Source organism: Hippoglossus stenolepis, chromosome 24 (genome assembly GCF_022539355.2).
Source record: "Hippoglossus stenolepis isolate QCI-W04-F060 chromosome 24, HSTE1.2, whole genome shotgun sequence".
In the NCBI taxonomy this organism is placed as follows: domain Eukaryota; kingdom Metazoa; phylum Chordata; class Actinopteri; order Pleuronectiformes; family Pleuronectidae; genus Hippoglossus; species Hippoglossus stenolepis.
In genome coordinates, this window is record NC_061506.1 from 6,137,248 (window position 1) to 6,153,236 (window position 15,989).

At 47.3% G+C, this 15,989-nt stretch overlaps 1 protein-coding gene across 2 annotated transcripts in view; it reads right to left on the reverse strand.

Annotated features, from left to right (window-relative positions):
• Positions 1–4,899: 4,899 nt before the first annotated feature.
• LOC118103524 (histone demethylase UTY) overlaps positions 4,900–15,989 on the reverse strand; it is a 25,614-nt gene continuing 14,524 nt past the window's right edge. The window contains exons 13-30 of one of the 2 annotated variants that reach the window (XM_035150568.2): positions 15,161–15,298; positions 13,038–13,169; positions 12,865–12,933; positions 12,643–12,750; positions 11,875–12,258; positions 10,754–11,649; positions 9,944–10,073; positions 9,749–9,854; positions 9,448–9,653; positions 9,274–9,335; positions 8,915–8,989; positions 8,673–8,821; positions 8,467–8,581; positions 8,192–8,379; positions 7,791–7,932; positions 7,570–7,696; positions 6,956–7,126; positions 4,900–6,149 (exon numbers count right to left, since the gene is read on the reverse strand). In XM_035150568.2, the coding sequence (XP_035006459.2) occupies positions 6,120–6,149; positions 6,956–7,126; positions 7,570–7,696; positions 7,791–7,932; positions 8,192–8,379; positions 8,467–8,581; positions 8,673–8,821; positions 8,915–8,989; positions 9,274–9,335; positions 9,448–9,653; positions 9,749–9,854; positions 9,944–10,073; positions 10,754–11,649; positions 11,875–12,258; positions 12,643–12,750; positions 12,865–12,933; positions 13,038–13,169; positions 15,161–15,298 (3,228 nt within the window). In that variant the 3' untranslated portion in view covers positions 4,900–6,119. The remainder of the gene's footprint in view (positions 6,150–6,955; positions 7,127–7,569; positions 7,697–7,790; positions 7,933–8,191; positions 8,380–8,466; positions 8,582–8,672; positions 8,822–8,914; positions 8,990–9,273; positions 9,336–9,447; positions 9,654–9,748; positions 9,855–9,943; positions 10,074–10,753; positions 11,650–11,874; positions 12,259–12,642; positions 12,751–12,864; positions 12,934–13,037; positions 13,170–15,160; positions 15,299–15,989) is intronic. The other variant, XM_035150569.2, reaches the window with a different exon arrangement.

Consider the following 15,989-nt stretch of genomic DNA (forward strand, 5'->3'; position numbering starts at 1 on the left):
CCCGGACAATCTCCTGATGCGTTCTCCATACGTGAAAGGCAAAAAGGTCCAGAAAATTCCAGAGTAAATGTTAAGAAAATGTATCTAATGTTGACCAAATTTCCCTTTTCCCCTCGTAATTTGTGCACGGTTCCTTAAAAAGTGATGAATTCACTTCGTCACCGTCAAATCCTTTTTACCCTCAGGTGGTCAAACACACAAACACACACACACACACACACTCCCTGCTGCTAACCCCACATTACATCTGACACATGAAAACGGGGCCTCGCCACATTTGCATAAAACCAGCCGAGCTCTGCCTGTTCATCAGCATCCATTGAAAAGCATATTCGCCCACTCGCTAACCACAATTACTATAATGGACTGATCGGCGGATTATGCCACCAAAGTGGTTTTAGCACGCATCTGCATAATTGTTCTTAGCACATATATATATGCTAAGCGCCCGTGGGCTCCTGGCTGCCATTAACGGAGAGAGAGAGCGTGAGCGAGGAGCCGCGCGATGCTTGAAGAACAACCGCAAATTGTGTGCCAACTGTGTGGGTGTTTAGAGTGTGTGCGTGGAGTCAGTGCTGGGAGGAAATGCACAAAGCATCGTCTTATTAAAGTTGTTTTTGGGATTAGATTCCTTCTCGAACAGAGCAGAGGCTGAATAGAGCAAGTTACACATGCAGGGGTCAACTCAGGGGCTCATGAGCAAGGCACTGAACCTGCAGCTGCTCCACTGTGCACATGAGTAGAAATATGTGCATTTTAAAGGAGGGCGTTTGAGCTGCATCCTGCTGACTCAACTTGATAGATGAAAGTTAAGAAGCGATTCCCCGGGAGTTTTTTACGGTGTTGGATTCGTAAAACCTTTTTAGCCAAAAGTATTTAATATTAAAGCCTAGTGATTTTTACAGCCTCTTGCAGACGTAATGTTGGTTTCCACTTTTCACCGATCCCTCATTTCATCACCTCCTATTGCAGAGTCCAACAATGCATCAAATATTTAAACAAAAGAACTTAAAAACTCAGACGTTTGCTTACAGGCTTTTTCAGATTCATTCAGAGTTTATCACACCAACGATGATCCAAGTCGTAGACAGACGAGGAGACAAAGACGAGATGTTGTCAAGTGTCCAGCTTTGCCAAAGACTCAGAAGGAGTGAAACCAGCGTCACGTGACCGACAGATGGACGGACACATGCGGCAGCATGAGCCAGATCCAACAGCTGAACCCAGACTTCCTGTCGCAGCCGCTGTTCAAACACGCAAGTGAAGGCTTCGCAAATCTGCTGAACTCTTTCCTCCGGGAGGAAAAAGTGCTGTTATCCTCATCGAATTCAATAATGTAAAACAAAAAATATAAAAAAGCAGCAGTTATTGTCTGTGGCTGGTGCGTAATGATTTTTCACGCAACCAGGCCGCTGTTACTTCATCGCCCTCATCTCTTGAAAGAAGGCCAACGTCCCCCCACACACACACACACACAGACACACATGCAGAATCACACCCGTTCGCACTCCCTCCATTTTCTCCCCACAACTGTGCTAATTACTCCCCCGTTTCCATGGCGACGGGTAGCACTTCTTTCTTTGTCATTGTCCATCGCAAAAACACGCATCCCCATCGTTCAGCCGAGGCGACACTCGATACTGTCGAGTGGACTGATCTGGATCTCGTCGTCCCCCAATTATCAAGGGCGCGCAAATAAATGAAGAGTTTCTACTTTTGTGTTTCCACCTTTATATAGTTTGTAATGTGCATTCCAGGCATTCTTTACATTTCCCAGAATGCCTTTGGACAGGGGGTTGTATTATGTGACGACAACAGCAGAGCTTCAGTTTTGCCAAACTCACATAAAATGCAGTGTCTCTTGAGGTTCTTTTTGTCGACCCTGGGACAACCTGTAAGTCAGGAGGGGGGGGGGAGTGTGTTAGCATTGAAAAGGGTCAGAAAACATGGAGGGGTGGTAATTTTTGTGTGTGTGTGTGTGTGCTGTGCGTGTGTTGTGTGTGTGTGTGCGTGCGTGCGTGCGTGCGTGTAACCTAAGAGAGGGCGATAGCCGGAGATTATCACACCTCGCTTCATTACTCATTAAACACACAGGAATGTGCCGTCTCTCTGTGTCCGGCTGGATGGAGCGAGACTTAACAGGATACTTTAAAGAATTTAATTCACTTACATTACTGCTTATTTAGATTTGCTGTGCTAAACTACACAATACACACAATATTTGTTAGCTGTTGACAACAAACAACATTACTACAGATTCTGTTTACATGTAATAAACCACCAGTGTTTATTCTCTTTCGTCCATATACGTCCAAGTGGCATTAATAATTAATTTTGCAGGATGAAGGGGGCTCGCTCCTCCTCCCTGCACGTGCCTTAATAACACATTATCCTCAATGACCCTGGGTTTTATGAATGGGCAGCAGGGAGCTCTGTCATTGGCTGGGAGCGACGGCCAATCAGGGAGGAGCACTGGCAAACAGAGGTGGGAGTGGATGAATGGAGAGTCAGACATTTTTAGAGGTCAGGGCCCGGTGTGTGTGTGTGTATATATGTATGTGTGTGTGTGTGTGTGTGTGTGTGTGTGTGTGTGTGTGTGTGTGTGTGTGTGTGTGTGTGTGTGTGTGTGTGTGTGTGTGTGTGTGTGTGTGTGTGTGTGTGTGTGTGTGTGTGTGTGTGTGTGTGAGACCTACTTGGTTTATTGTAGGCATCTATACATAGCTGTGGGAAACACGGGGCAGACAATCGGCCCGGTTTAAAATTAGCAGTCAGGGCCACCTGCCTGTTCCTCCACAAAGGCGGAAACGAGGGAGCGCAGGGCGGAGATGGAGGGAACAGGAAGGGGGGGAAAGGAGGGATGAGAAGGGGGGAGATGGGGCATTGATCCCTCTGCTGGTTTAACTCCTTCTCTCCTTCTTTTTTTTGTGTGTGTACCTCCCTCGACACAGGGAGACATTGTTGGGCAGACTGGATCTGGATTTGAAGGTGGGGGGTTGGTGGTCCCGGGCCAAGCAGAGTTCACATACCTCTCTGCTGGAGCCCGGCCAGATTTCACACACCGTATAAGTGGGAAACGGGGGGGGGGGGTTAAAGGGTTAAAGGGCCCTCTGCGATCGGAGCCAATGAAACACCTTATGAGACTAAGTGATTTCTTTAGAATTAAAGAGCCACCTGCCCCCGCTACATACAACACCAATGTCACCATATTTCACAACTCACGTTTCCTGCCTTCGCCCGACAGGAAGTCTCCGTCTTCTTAACTTACATGCATGTTAACTCTGGCACCTCGTTTCCTAGAATCCACACCCACCACACGAGTTTTTTCTTCCTGTGAAGAAGGGAAACGTCTTCTAAAAAGCAATATGAACAGCAAGTAGTTACTTCACGGCCCCCAGAGGACTCTGCTCTTATTGCTGCTTTCAAATGCGTTCCAATATTACATTTGAAAATGTCGGATGCTTAATTTCCCTTGGACCCTAACTCAGTCGTCTTGTTCCCTGTCTGCACTCTGATATAAACAAAATGAGTCTCACCCGTGTTTTTCTTTTTCTTTCCAGTGTTCCTGTTTGGACACGACACTCCAGTGAAGGTGTTGGACTGTCCTCCTTGGTCAATCTGTGCAGCTCGGCTCCGACGACGGCCATCTTGGCTCCAGCGTTGGAGCAGAGGGACAGTACAGCGCTGAAAGGCAAAGACGGAGATTAGTTTTTAATTCTCCCCACGTGCACCTCAACCTTTTTTTCCATATTTGTTTTAGAGATGCTCTGATTCATGAAGCTGCTAAAAATCCAGGTAATAAGCCCCTAAATGGTTTCGTTCACATGGAAACAATGGACCGCAAAGATGGACGACACGTCTCCAGATATGAAGCCAAAAATATCCTGGATACGAACGCTGCCATCTTGCGGAAAGTCTGTTCAGTAGCGTTCGGGGGAAGGAGGCGTGGTAGCTCGACTAATTGCATCAATTAATCAATTAAAATCAAACTTAGCAGTAAGATCAAACTTCACATTTGATGTATAATTTGACTTTTTAATTTTCATCCATGTCTCATCCACTAACATGGAGGAGGTGGGGATTGTGAGCTATACTGCAGCCAGCCAGCAGGTGGCAATTGAGATGTTTTGGCTTCACTTTTGGGGAGCAGTCATGTCGGCCATCTTTGATTTACGGTCAATGGTGGAAACACGCTTGATACTAGAAAACAGAAAAGAGTCAAACAACTTTTTCCCACATTACGTCAGGAAAATTGCAAATATATTTATGGGTAAAGTTGAAAAAGTTGCCTAATCTTCCTCTAATCATTTTATTTATGAGTGTTTCCGATGTAACGTTGCCTTTATTTAAGGACTTTCTGTAAAAAGTTTGTTTTACACACCTCCTACCCCAGGAAACCCACTTGTTAGTCTCGTTCTCTCAGTGTGAGGTTGTTTTTCTCCTGTTCCACCATTTCCTGTGTTGGCCGCAGCGTGTGAACATCAGGTGGCCATCCTGGCTCTGGGTGGCGCTGCAGAGCTGTGGGGGCGCCCAGCGGTTGCTCAGTAGTCAGTGTAGATCCTGTGGGGCTGGCAGCAGCTACATCTGGCTACTGGGTCTCCGCTGGCAGCCACGTTGCACAGGATACAGTGACGACACATGGGGTTGTCGCACAATTGAATGTGATGTTGTGTTGTTTGGACATCAGGATTATTAAAAAATAAAAGTGAAAATGAAGAGAAACTGTATAAGTTCTGAACCTGGCATACAGTGTAGGATTCTGTGTGTCAGTCTACAGCTACATTGTCTGCTGGGTTTCAGGCCTGTACTCACACACTCTTCCCTTTGTATTATTCTAAATAACTACATGTGTGTGTGTGTGTGTGTGTGTGTGAATGACGACATTGAACCAATGAAAATGGATAATTTGACAACTTTGTGTTTATTGACTCATCATAAAACATTCTTCAAACAATAAAACAATTTTAAATGTCCGTTTCTGTACAATGCTTGCTAAGCAATTTTATTTATATATAGAAAATGTAAGAGGAGTCGTGTTAAAATGACAAAACTCCTTCAAATTTAATGGCAGGTACTCTGGGAAAAAATAACAGCATTCCATCGACAAATTTTTTTTCCAAGCAATAAATATGTATTTATAAATAGTGTAAATTTACATCAAGATTAGAAACAACAAAACAAAAACAAAAAAATCACAAATTAAACTTTATTCCATAAGTCTATGTGCAACCCATTTTCTTTGTGACTTGGCTAGTAAGTTTTTTTTCTAGTTATTTCCTTTTTTTTACCTAAGAAACAAACAAAACGTCGTAGTTTTGAAAAGAACGAGACAGAGATAAAACATAAAAGCTGTATAAAAAAAATTTAAAAAAGGAAGAAAGAGAGAAAGAAAAGAAAGAAATCACCTAAACTCTTCACATTACAAATTTTTTTGGGGAGATTTTGCTGTCCAAAGAGTTTCTGAATTACCATCTATACCATAGAAAAAGACCAGTTAGGCTAATGCTCCTTAGGAGGGAAGAAACAAAGAGAATTCAGGGGAAATCTATAAATCAAATCCAACATTTCATCCTGTTACCAGAATGGAAAAAGAGAGAAAGAGAAGGAGGGAGAAAGGTTGTCAAGTCAGTAGTCTTTTATGGGTGGTGTTGCCAGTTGTGTCAGTGAACAAGTATCTACAAAACATTTTTATCACGCCTTAAAGAATCCCGACCCCCCTGTTCCCAACCGTTTTTGATTAAGTCCTCCAGTAAAACAGGGCAGAACCATTGTCATTAGAGGGGGCAGGCGGGGAGGGGGAGACAAGTCCTGTTTAGCGAGCTCGGCGGCGCCCCCCTCTGGAAGGGCCGGGCCCCAGCACTTCGAAAAACAGGTTGCATAGACAGACACACTCAGCCTCCAGCCGTCGCTATGGAGACCAGCCATATGGGAAGGGCGGTGGAGAGGGCGGGGGGGGGGGGAGACGGCCTTGGCTTTCCTGAATATCAGAAATGGTCCGTGTATGAAGATGTTTGTTTTGTTCCATTTTTTTTTTTTTTGTATTTGTTTATTTATTTAACACAAGTTCCTGTGCATGGGCGTCGCGGCTCCGCAGCAGAAGAAGAAAGAGGCGTCGCCTAATGTCAAGATGAAGATGAATGAAGAGGAGGGGCCTGGGCGGGAAAATGATACGAGAATTAGTCATTGAATGCATCACAGGCCTCTGGGGTCAACAGGTCAAATACCACAGACACAAAATAAGAACTATGTAATTTATCATGTTGAAGTTGTACTGCAGATATATTTGGCTTTATATGTATAAAAAACTACTGTCACTGGTTGCTTGATAATCAATAAAGCACCTAACAGCTTTCTTTAAACTATGTCTTGTAATTAAATTGAATATTAACCACTCAACAAACTTTTTTATTATATATAAACATCCCTGACTCTTTGTTTGGGGTGTAAGCTAAAAGCATATATAGGAAACCATGTGCCATTAAATGCCAATAGAGTCCGACCAATATGGATTTTTGGGGGCGATGAGATATGAGGGAGTAAAAGAAACTTGATTGATGCTGACAAATAAATATATTTAAAAAAATTGGCAATGATTCCTCAGAAGTAGGTTTGATAGTTTCCAGTTTAACCATAAACTTTATATCAAATAACTATGAATCAACAGAAAACACAAATAAAACCAAATATATAGAACCTGGAATAAGAAAATATATTTTTTTCACATAAAATGTAAACATAAATGCACATCATTGTTCTGTCAAATAGGTGAAAAGCTCATATTCTCAGACATATTGGTCGGGCTTGAATTTCCACCTCTAAGATAACATGAATGGGACTGAAATGAAAAGACCATGAGCACTGATAAAAGTTTGTGCTGTCAAAGTTAGACAAGTTCAGAAAGATCTGTTCTCGTTCCCGAGAGAAGTCCAGCTCTCCTTCACTCTGCCGAGCGACTTACTAATGTGAACTGGTCGTAGACCTGCATCAGGTCGTCCATCCTGTGCATCTCCAGCACCACAAAGTCGTCCAGTGTCGCGCTGCCCTTCCTGGCGCAGTCCTGGCAGTGGACCACGTGCTGCTTCTTGGAGAGGAGCTCGCGGCGCACAAACAGCAGGTCGAACACCTCCACCTGCAAAGAATGAACATGCTTCATTTAGTGAAAAACACACCCTGCGTCGTTCCTTTTGCTTGAGAAGTGTGCGTGAGAATGAACAGCAGGCGAAGACTGCAGCGGTGATGTCATGCACAGACAGATCCTGGAGCTGCTGCACAGACGGTGAGTAATGGAACGATTGCTACGACACAATAACAGCAGATGTTAAACGGAGACGTTTCTGCTCGACAGCTGAGAGCCCTGCACTCAACTTTGCAACCATTAGCATTAGCGAGCTCAAACGAAGTCGGCCCTCGGTGCAATGTCACGGAAGCAAGCAAACCGTCATTGTGTTGTTCGGGATGTGAGCGAGAGCGAGCACATGGCGAGACATTCAAAAAAACGAGTGTGAGCGATGTGAGATCCTGTTTGAATTCGCACGCCGTGGCGCTGAAATGTTCCTGGTGCGCTCCACTGACCTCGCAGATGGTGCAGTAGTGAGCCGGTTCGTCCCTGGTCCTCGGCTTCAGTACGGTCTCCTTGCCCGCTGACACCAAGGCTTCCTTCACGCTCTGGCACTGCTTCAACGTCCGCAGCAAGCAGTACCTGCCGCGAGAACACACAGAGACGCGTGGTTAGAAAAAGACGTACAATTCAATCTATCGCAAAAGCGCTAAATGTGACGGATCCTGTGACTCACTTGATCATCTCAAACAGCTTGTGGTCGGACACTTTGATGTTGCGAGCCATGTTCCAGGAGAGGTGCACCATGGGAACCATCGACTTGACGCTCTGGAGCTTGTTCCACTCGTATCGCTCCACCGCCAGCTTGTACTGGTGAGCTGAAAACGCAGATAAAGTTACGACCAAAAGCTGGGATGCACCGATTAATATGGAAACTTTCAAAAAGGTCAAATAATTAGCTAAGAAACATTTTAAATATCACAGGAAAGGTCACAACATGCGTGATAACTCCTGGTTGGTGGATAAATATAGAAACTTTCCCACTGGTGCATTACCAGATGTTCTTTTTCTCGTCTTAAACTAACTGTGTCCTGCATCTGCAACATTAACTGACATCCCATGATTCAATGCGCGTACCCGTGAGAGGTCCCACGTTCCACGCGATGTTGTTGCACCAGCCGATGGCCTGCACCCAGTGCACGGTGCCGGTGTTGAGCCACACCAGGTCGCCCGGCCGCTGGATGAACCGGTACACGGGCACGTCGGCCTCGTACAGGTCCTCCAGGTTGGGCCACCACGAGCCCATCAGGAAGTTGATGTTGTTCCTGGAGGTGAGGGGGAGAGAGAGAATTGTGATGGATGCATGAAAGAAAGAGGAGAAAGGAGAAAGAAAGGAGAGAAGATCATCTTACTTTTCACAGAAGTTGCTCATCACTCCCCAGTAAGGCTCGGGCACAGCGAACCACTCACAGTCTCCGGGTCCGATGTTGATGTTGACGGCACAGAAGTTGTTGTGCTCCTGGTGACCTGGAGGGACAAACAAGGAAACTCCTCACTGAGCGAACCTGCACATCAAAACTGACTGAAGCAATAACCCTCCGAAGAAATAAGCACTGACCTGCTATCCTGCTCCCGGGGACCTTCATGTAGAGCTGAACCGTGTTCATACCCAGGATGGTGTGACCCACGTGGCTCAGCAGGTTCCCGGCGGATACGACCCGAGCGAAGGCCGGGAGTTTGCTGAGCTCCTGGAGCTGCTGTTTCCACCTGGTAGAGAACGAAGATGAGGAGATTGTGAAGTCACAGGCTTTTAAATCGGAAAATAATCAGTGTCAAGAGCAGGAGGAAATCCACACTCACTTCCTTTCGTCCGACACATCGATGTTGGTTCCGAACTTGATGTGCTTTAAGGGTCCTCTTCTTTTGCGTGCAACACTGTTGATACACAGGAATATAAAATTAGCCACAGTTTAGTCTGGTCACCCTCAAGAAAAGGGGGACGTAGCAGAAGCTGTGCAGCGAAAAGGTGCCAAACATTATGACATAGCGTCTGAACTGTAATTACTAGGGTGGAGGCTCACATGCTGGATATTGTCTTGCTTTTAAAACCATTCCTTGAACAATTCAGCCAAACCAAACCAAAGCAAATCCTGGCGCAAATAAAACATTTAAAAGTCTGGAGTTTTCGAAAGGAGAAAACAGATCCAAACGTTACGTACCTCTCTGCTGATGCTGGCTCTGCGTCCGAGGGCTCTTTCAGTGCCTTCTTCTCATTCTCCTCCTGAAAACAAACAGGAAGAGTTTCATCAGATTTCCTTCGGTCTCTCTGATCTGACCCTAAATATGTTTCTTTTAAGTGAACTCCAGGGGGCGTAGTTAAAAGCATAACTGACCCGCAGGGATTCCTGGAAGGAAGCAGCCTGATACTGGGCGTATTTGGCGATAGTGGTGTGGGCGCGGGCGCTTTCGCAGCGCCACATTTTCTTGGTGCCGGCCGGGTCCCAGTTCTCGTCGGCGGGTTGCGAGAGCTGAGTCCAGACCTCCACCAGGTGCTCGGGGTTGGCCTCCACCAGCGTCTTTGTGGAGAACAGACCCAGGTCTGCAGAGAAATGGCAGAGACGGCTTTGTTAACATCATTTAATCACAAAATATGATGTTTTATGCAGTGTTTCATTTTATAAACTATGTATTTACCCAGTTTGAGAGCTCCAGCCAGTCCTCTGATGACAGTGACGGGGTTGGAGGGGTTTGTGCAGAACTGGTGCAGAGGGGGGAAGAAAGCATCCCTCTTGTTCTCCAGCTGGTTGGGCATAAAAACAGACAGTTAACATACATACAGCATACATGCATCTTCAGACCACTTGCGTCTGTCCTCTGGGTCATACTCACATAGATGCTGGGTGTGGGGGGGTTGAGCTTGTCTTTGGGCAGGACTGGCGAGGGCGGAGGGGGCAGCCGGGGCGGGGGGCACTTGTCGAGGAGGATGCTGCTGTTGGAGAGACCGTTCTTCCCCAGGTTTCTGCACAGAGAGGATGTTTTCAGTCGTGGCAGGAAAACACTACATCAGTAAAATAATTAGACACGACTCACACCTCAGATCTCATGTATTTAATCCAGTATGAGCAGAGTGTAAATGTCACGTGTAACCAATCAAATGTGAAACTGCAAACAAATGGAGCTGAAACCATTCAAATGTGTTGGGAATAATATCTGCATGGCAACAGGACTGCCCAGTCGCCTTCAGTGTTGTTTACGGTTACATAATATTTTTCCACCGTTCCTGCAGTTACACTGCTAATCCACTGGGAGGAGATCTCTTCAAAAGAAAAAGAAACGCACAGTTCGACTGCTGCATGTCCTCATTTGCACCGACTGTAAATACAATTCGGTGCCACACTCGACTTCATGTCTACATCATTTTGGAAAACATGGAAGAAACACATCAAACAAGGCTGCATTCTTTTTTGTGTTTATGGTAAAAACAGCATTTATGGGAGCTTAAATTTACTGTATTCAAAAGTTGCAAATGTTGTGAGGCTTCATGATAATAAGAACGGATCCATGCATCCATTACTAATGATCACGACCACTTATCAAATCAATACTTTCCTCTGGAACACACAACAACAGGATCGTCAAGCGAGAGCATGAGAGAGCATCTGCAGGAAGCCAAATAGTAAAGAGGCGGCGCAGTCTCACCTGCAGGCCTTCAGCACGTCTGTGGAGCTGGGGTAGATGGAGACCGAAGACGACGATGACGAGCTGTGTCCATGTGGGGGCGTAGCTTTAAGACCTGTGAAGGCAGGCGGCTCGGCCTTCTGCGGGCTCTGGGAGTCCTCGGAGATGCCCCCTTTGCCGTTACCATTCACGGCCGGTGCAGCAGATGTGGTGGTGGTGGTGGTGGTGGCGGTGGCAGGACTGTGGACGCCAGTTTGGGTGTGTTCTGAGGATTTGGGCGAGGGCGTGGCCGTGGACATGGCGGAGATGGGCGAGGAGGCGGCCGAGCTGCCCTGCGCGTGGGGGGTGGAGGGCAGGACGGCCGGGTGGATGTTGTTGACCTTCTTGTGGGGCTCGGGCGTGGCGGATGCTGTGGATACAGTCCCTTCTGACGATCCCTCGCCCACATCAGGCCCCTTCCCCCCCGCCAGCAGGGCAGAAAGTCTAAGATTGTCTGCGCTAAGGCTCGGCTTCTCGCCACCTTCTGCCACCTTGCCGCCATCCCCCGAGTGGACATGATTGGCGAGGCCGTCTGCCTGTGCCTTTTTGCCATCAGCCGACGGCAGCGGCGATGGCGTCTTGCCCTCTGTGCCCCCGTTGCCGAGGGACGCGGCCGCCGTGGCGAGGGCGGCTGTGGTGTTGCTATCTTTGGTAGCGGACGCACCGGGTGCTGCTCCACCTGAGGTAGAGGAGTGCGGGAGGGAGGGTGGGGATGGGAGGTGGTTGTGAGGCTGCTGCCGTGGCGATGGGGCGTTAGTGGAATGTCCAACCTGATTGTTGGGGTGCACAGGGGCAGTGGAGTTGGGGGTCTGCGAGTGAGAGGGGGCCCCGTCACTGTTGGAGCCCATCGCATGTGGAATAGACCCTCTCTGAAGCCCCTGGAGGAAGAAGACAGCAACTGTTCAGATTGGCAGTAAAACATAGAGCTGGGGCAACATGTCGTTAATAAAGTTGCAAACATATTTACAATAGTTTGGCAGGTTTACACCTAATGATTTTAAAGTGCGAGTTGTGGACTCCACCCTTTGTTCCTTTTCTATTTTTAAATCTTTTTTACGAGCATAGTTTGCGTCAGAGACTGAGGATGTTGTGGCGTGTCTCACCTGAGAGGTGTTTAGGTGCAGGGCCTGGTGCGGCGCGGCGTCCTGTGTTTGCGTGCTTGTGCAGGTGTGAGGTAGCAGTGTTGGGTCGCCGCTGCCGGCAGGTTGCAGGTAAGGCACGTCTCCGTTGGGCCCCGTGTCCGACGGCCCTGGCTGATTATTACTACTACTGTTACTACTCTTACTGTTGTCGCCCACGGGGAGGGAGTCCGAGGGTCCTTGCGTCCCGGGGCCCATGGGCCCGTTGGCCAGCAGCTGCGGCGGGCACAGGGGCCGGTGGGGTCCCAGGTGGGGCCGGAGGCTGGGGTTGGGGGAGGGGAGGGAGTTGGAGGTGGGGCCGTTGGGGAGAGAGGGACGCACCGGACCTCCTGAGGCGTTCTGTCTCATCTGCAAAAGAGAACACAACGTTACTTATTATGTTTGAGTAAAACTGGCTGAAGAACCTGAAGGGTGAGCTCAGATCAGTAAAACACCTTTAATTGAGTCACCGGTCAACGTCTGAACTTTTCTATTTACACATTAAGTGCCCACACATGCCGGGATGTGAGCAGACTGAGTCACATCTGAAAATGACTGTCAGTGTTTACACTCCTCGGAATTAGTGACTTTATTTATTCTAACAATCTGGTTTGAGCCTTTAGCTTTTTTTGGAATCATGACCTGTGTGCCAGCGCATTACGTTTTCCCTATTATAGGCATAGACGTTTATGCCTAAATGTACTGTACTTGAAATCTACATTTTTGAAGTATTAAACATATATTTTTGTTTACCTGGTGCTGGTGCTGCTGCATCATGGCGAGCTGAGCCTCCAGCTGCTCCAACATTTGAAGCTGCGGTGGCTTCAAGCTGGCGCTGTTACTCCGCAACTGTTCCAGCACCTGAAGGGCAGACGGGGACAAACCCCCCCATTAGCTCATGCGAGAGTGGAAAATGGATGCGGCCTCAGCTAAGACGACTTTAAATACAATAATAGAAAACACTAAGTTGCCAACCTGTAATTTCTGTGGGGAGAGGTACCAGTTGGGAACTGGCTGTGCTGGATTACTGGCCCATAATTCACCCTGGAGATTGAAAAGACAGTATCGGTTGAATTGAGGACACAGGCTTTAAAATGCATGGGTGTAACTCTGCATATTATGAGAGTTAAAGATGCCAATGGATTTACCTTCGAAGGGCTGGAGGCTCTCCTCCTCTTGGCTGGGCAGGACTGGTCCTCCGCTTGGCCCAGCGAGCCCAAGTGAGGGGGCAGAGACTGACCCGAGCCCCCTCCCTCTGCACTGTGATTGGGCTTACAAGCCTGGAGGGAAAGGGGTGGCGGAGGCGCAGGCAAAATGGGAAACAAAAGGAGGACATAAAGGCCACAGAAACCAGGAGGATGGATGGATTAGAGAAAAAAGGAAATTGGGTGTGGAATTAATGAAAAAATAAGATGCAGGGAGGATGGGGGAGGGGGAGGGGGGGAAAGCAATAATGCGTTGTTTATTTATCAAGGAGTAAAGCGGCAAAGGGGGGGGAAGAGGTGCAAAAAAAAAGCAGGGGATGGAGAAAGAGGAAGAGAGAAAAAAAGGAGAGCGATATTGTCATTGTGTGCTGGCGCATAAACAAACAAGCAGGACATGTGGAGCAAAACATTCCTGCGTATCTGAAGGTGTTGCTTCATAGGGCAGCGACAGCCCCGGGGGATTTCTCCTGTTAAAGAGGAATGCTGGTGGAAATTTACCACTAGCGCTTCTCATCAACACCTGCAGCGCTCGCAGTCGTCACAGTGACTCGCTACGATTCTTCACAGGAATTCAGTGCTTTTCGTTTTCAGAGAGTGTGAAGGGGAATTGCAGCCGTTTGAGCTAAACTCCCACTATTTTTTTTTTTTTAAACCAAAGGATTTACAACACGTTCCACACACTGCAGAGCCTTACCGTGACCTCGGAGGGAGCCCATGAGCCAGATGCGACTGATCGGAAATTTAGTTTCACAAAGCGTTTCGGATTTTCTCTTTTTCGTTGCAAGAATGTCGGAAAATATGCACGCAAAAATATTTCTTGCATTGGAAAAACAAAAAAATGCAATGATCTGCAGGTGCTTTCTTAAATATTAAGTCAAATTTTCACATCTGTCACATCTGACCCATTTAAAATCCATCCGTCCGTTAACTTCCTGACTCCATTCACACTGGAATAGGTCTCACAGTGAATTGACTCTCACCAAGTCAAAGCTGCTACAAGTCAACATATTCCAATGCCCACGGGTCAATAGCACAACAATGATCACGCACACAAACATGGGACACACTCGCATCTACTGTATGATGAGCGTGGATGAATGAAGTGGTGATGGGGGGACACTAGGGGGCGTTGCTGAGGGGCGTTGTGAGCAGCTGCGGGACATCTAAGGTCAACTACTGAAGAGGAAGGGGGGGAGGAAGATGGGACAGAGCCAGTGGGAAGCCTGGGCGCACGCTACGCCAGCACGACCTCACCAATCACACCGGGGCACGGGTCAAAAGCCACAACAAAAAAAAAAGAAAACGGGCCCAAAAACGTTGCTGAGAATTAGAAACACAGCCACTTGACTTTGAATTAAAGCACTTTAATCTCTTCACAAAGGCAATTTCTCCCAAAGCAGATTAAGAGCAAAACAGTGTGGCCCAGGTTCAACAAGTTTGCCTCCTAAAAGTGGGATTTGTCCGTGAACTGCAGGGGGTGTAATCCCGAATATCATATTGGATTAAAAGCAGGGTTGATTGAAGGAGAAATTGAATGTGGGGGGTGGGAGGGAAACCAGCAGAAGTGCTTTGAATTTATTGTATTTTTTTTTTTTTTTTTGAGCGTGATGGGTGAAGCCGAGTGACTCGTGCGCTGAGGAGAAGAGAGGGGGCGGAGGGGGGGTGCAGGGTGGGTAACACTTGGCCGGACACGCCTCCGCGTTTCAAAACGGACTCCTTAAAGCTGCCACGGACGAATTGTGGTCGCCAATTGAAACAGAAACTGAGCGGTAACGGTGACGTCAAGGAGGTCAGCGTTCATGTTGCGGTTGTGAGCCGTTTTTCTCTGTGCACGTTCTTTAGACATGTGTGGGAGGTGGCGTGGCGCTCAAGTGTTACCCGTGCGTATGTGCAACAGTGCATGCTCTTGTGTTTGACCTGCAGGTATGTCTGTGTGTACATTACGATTATGTGTCTCGAGTGTGCACTCGGTCAGAGGGAGGTAGGGAGGGAGGGACGGGAGAGGAAAGGGTTGGGTGAGGGAGGGTGGGAGGGGGGGGTGTAAGTTGCTCTATCTGGTCTCTCACCTGCTGTGGTGCACTGCTCAGGCCTCCCTGCCTGGAGGTTAGCTCGGCTGGGATTGGCAGACTCCATGCCTCCTCAATAAGAGGGAGCATTTTACTTTTACCCTGTAGGCTACTGAGCTGGGGGTTACTCAACTGAGCCTAGGGGAATGGAGAACGACGTGAAAAAACAAAAAAAATAATAAAACACAAGGCTTTTCTTTTAAAAAAAAAAATAAAGGAAAAAGAAACGATGACCTCAAAACAAGGAAATGATCAGCAATGGTAAAAAAGGTAGAGGTTACAACACAAGTGAGGCTGCGATGTGTAAACTTGTGCCCTGGCTGGCTGATTATACCTGTGTCATGTACAGCATCAACCACACAAGGAGGTATTGCTAACCTGGATGACATTCAGCAACAAGTGAAATCCCAAACACAGTAAGAGGTCCATTAAAACAAGCAGGTGAGCTTGTCTTAATGCCACCAGCTTGTGCTAACGTAATAACTGGTGGAAATGCAACATTCCTTCATGCATATGTAAAGGAAAAATGACAGTTTGGACAAAAATAGAGATGAGTAAATTAACACATGAGGTATGGGGATTGTTTGAACCCCGGTTGTTAATCCGATAAATAAATTACTACTATTATTCCCCAAGAGGGCAACACAAGACTTGACAGTTAAGAATGTGAGGTAATAAAGCCCAGGGGAAGAAAAAAATATGTATGCCACCAGACACCTCCTGGATTTTGAGCCATGAAATCAATTTGATTTCAGCTCCCTGGATAATTCAATAAGATGTGGACTCATTCAGCACAGTTGTGGCCTGACGGGGGATGTTAACAAAGAAC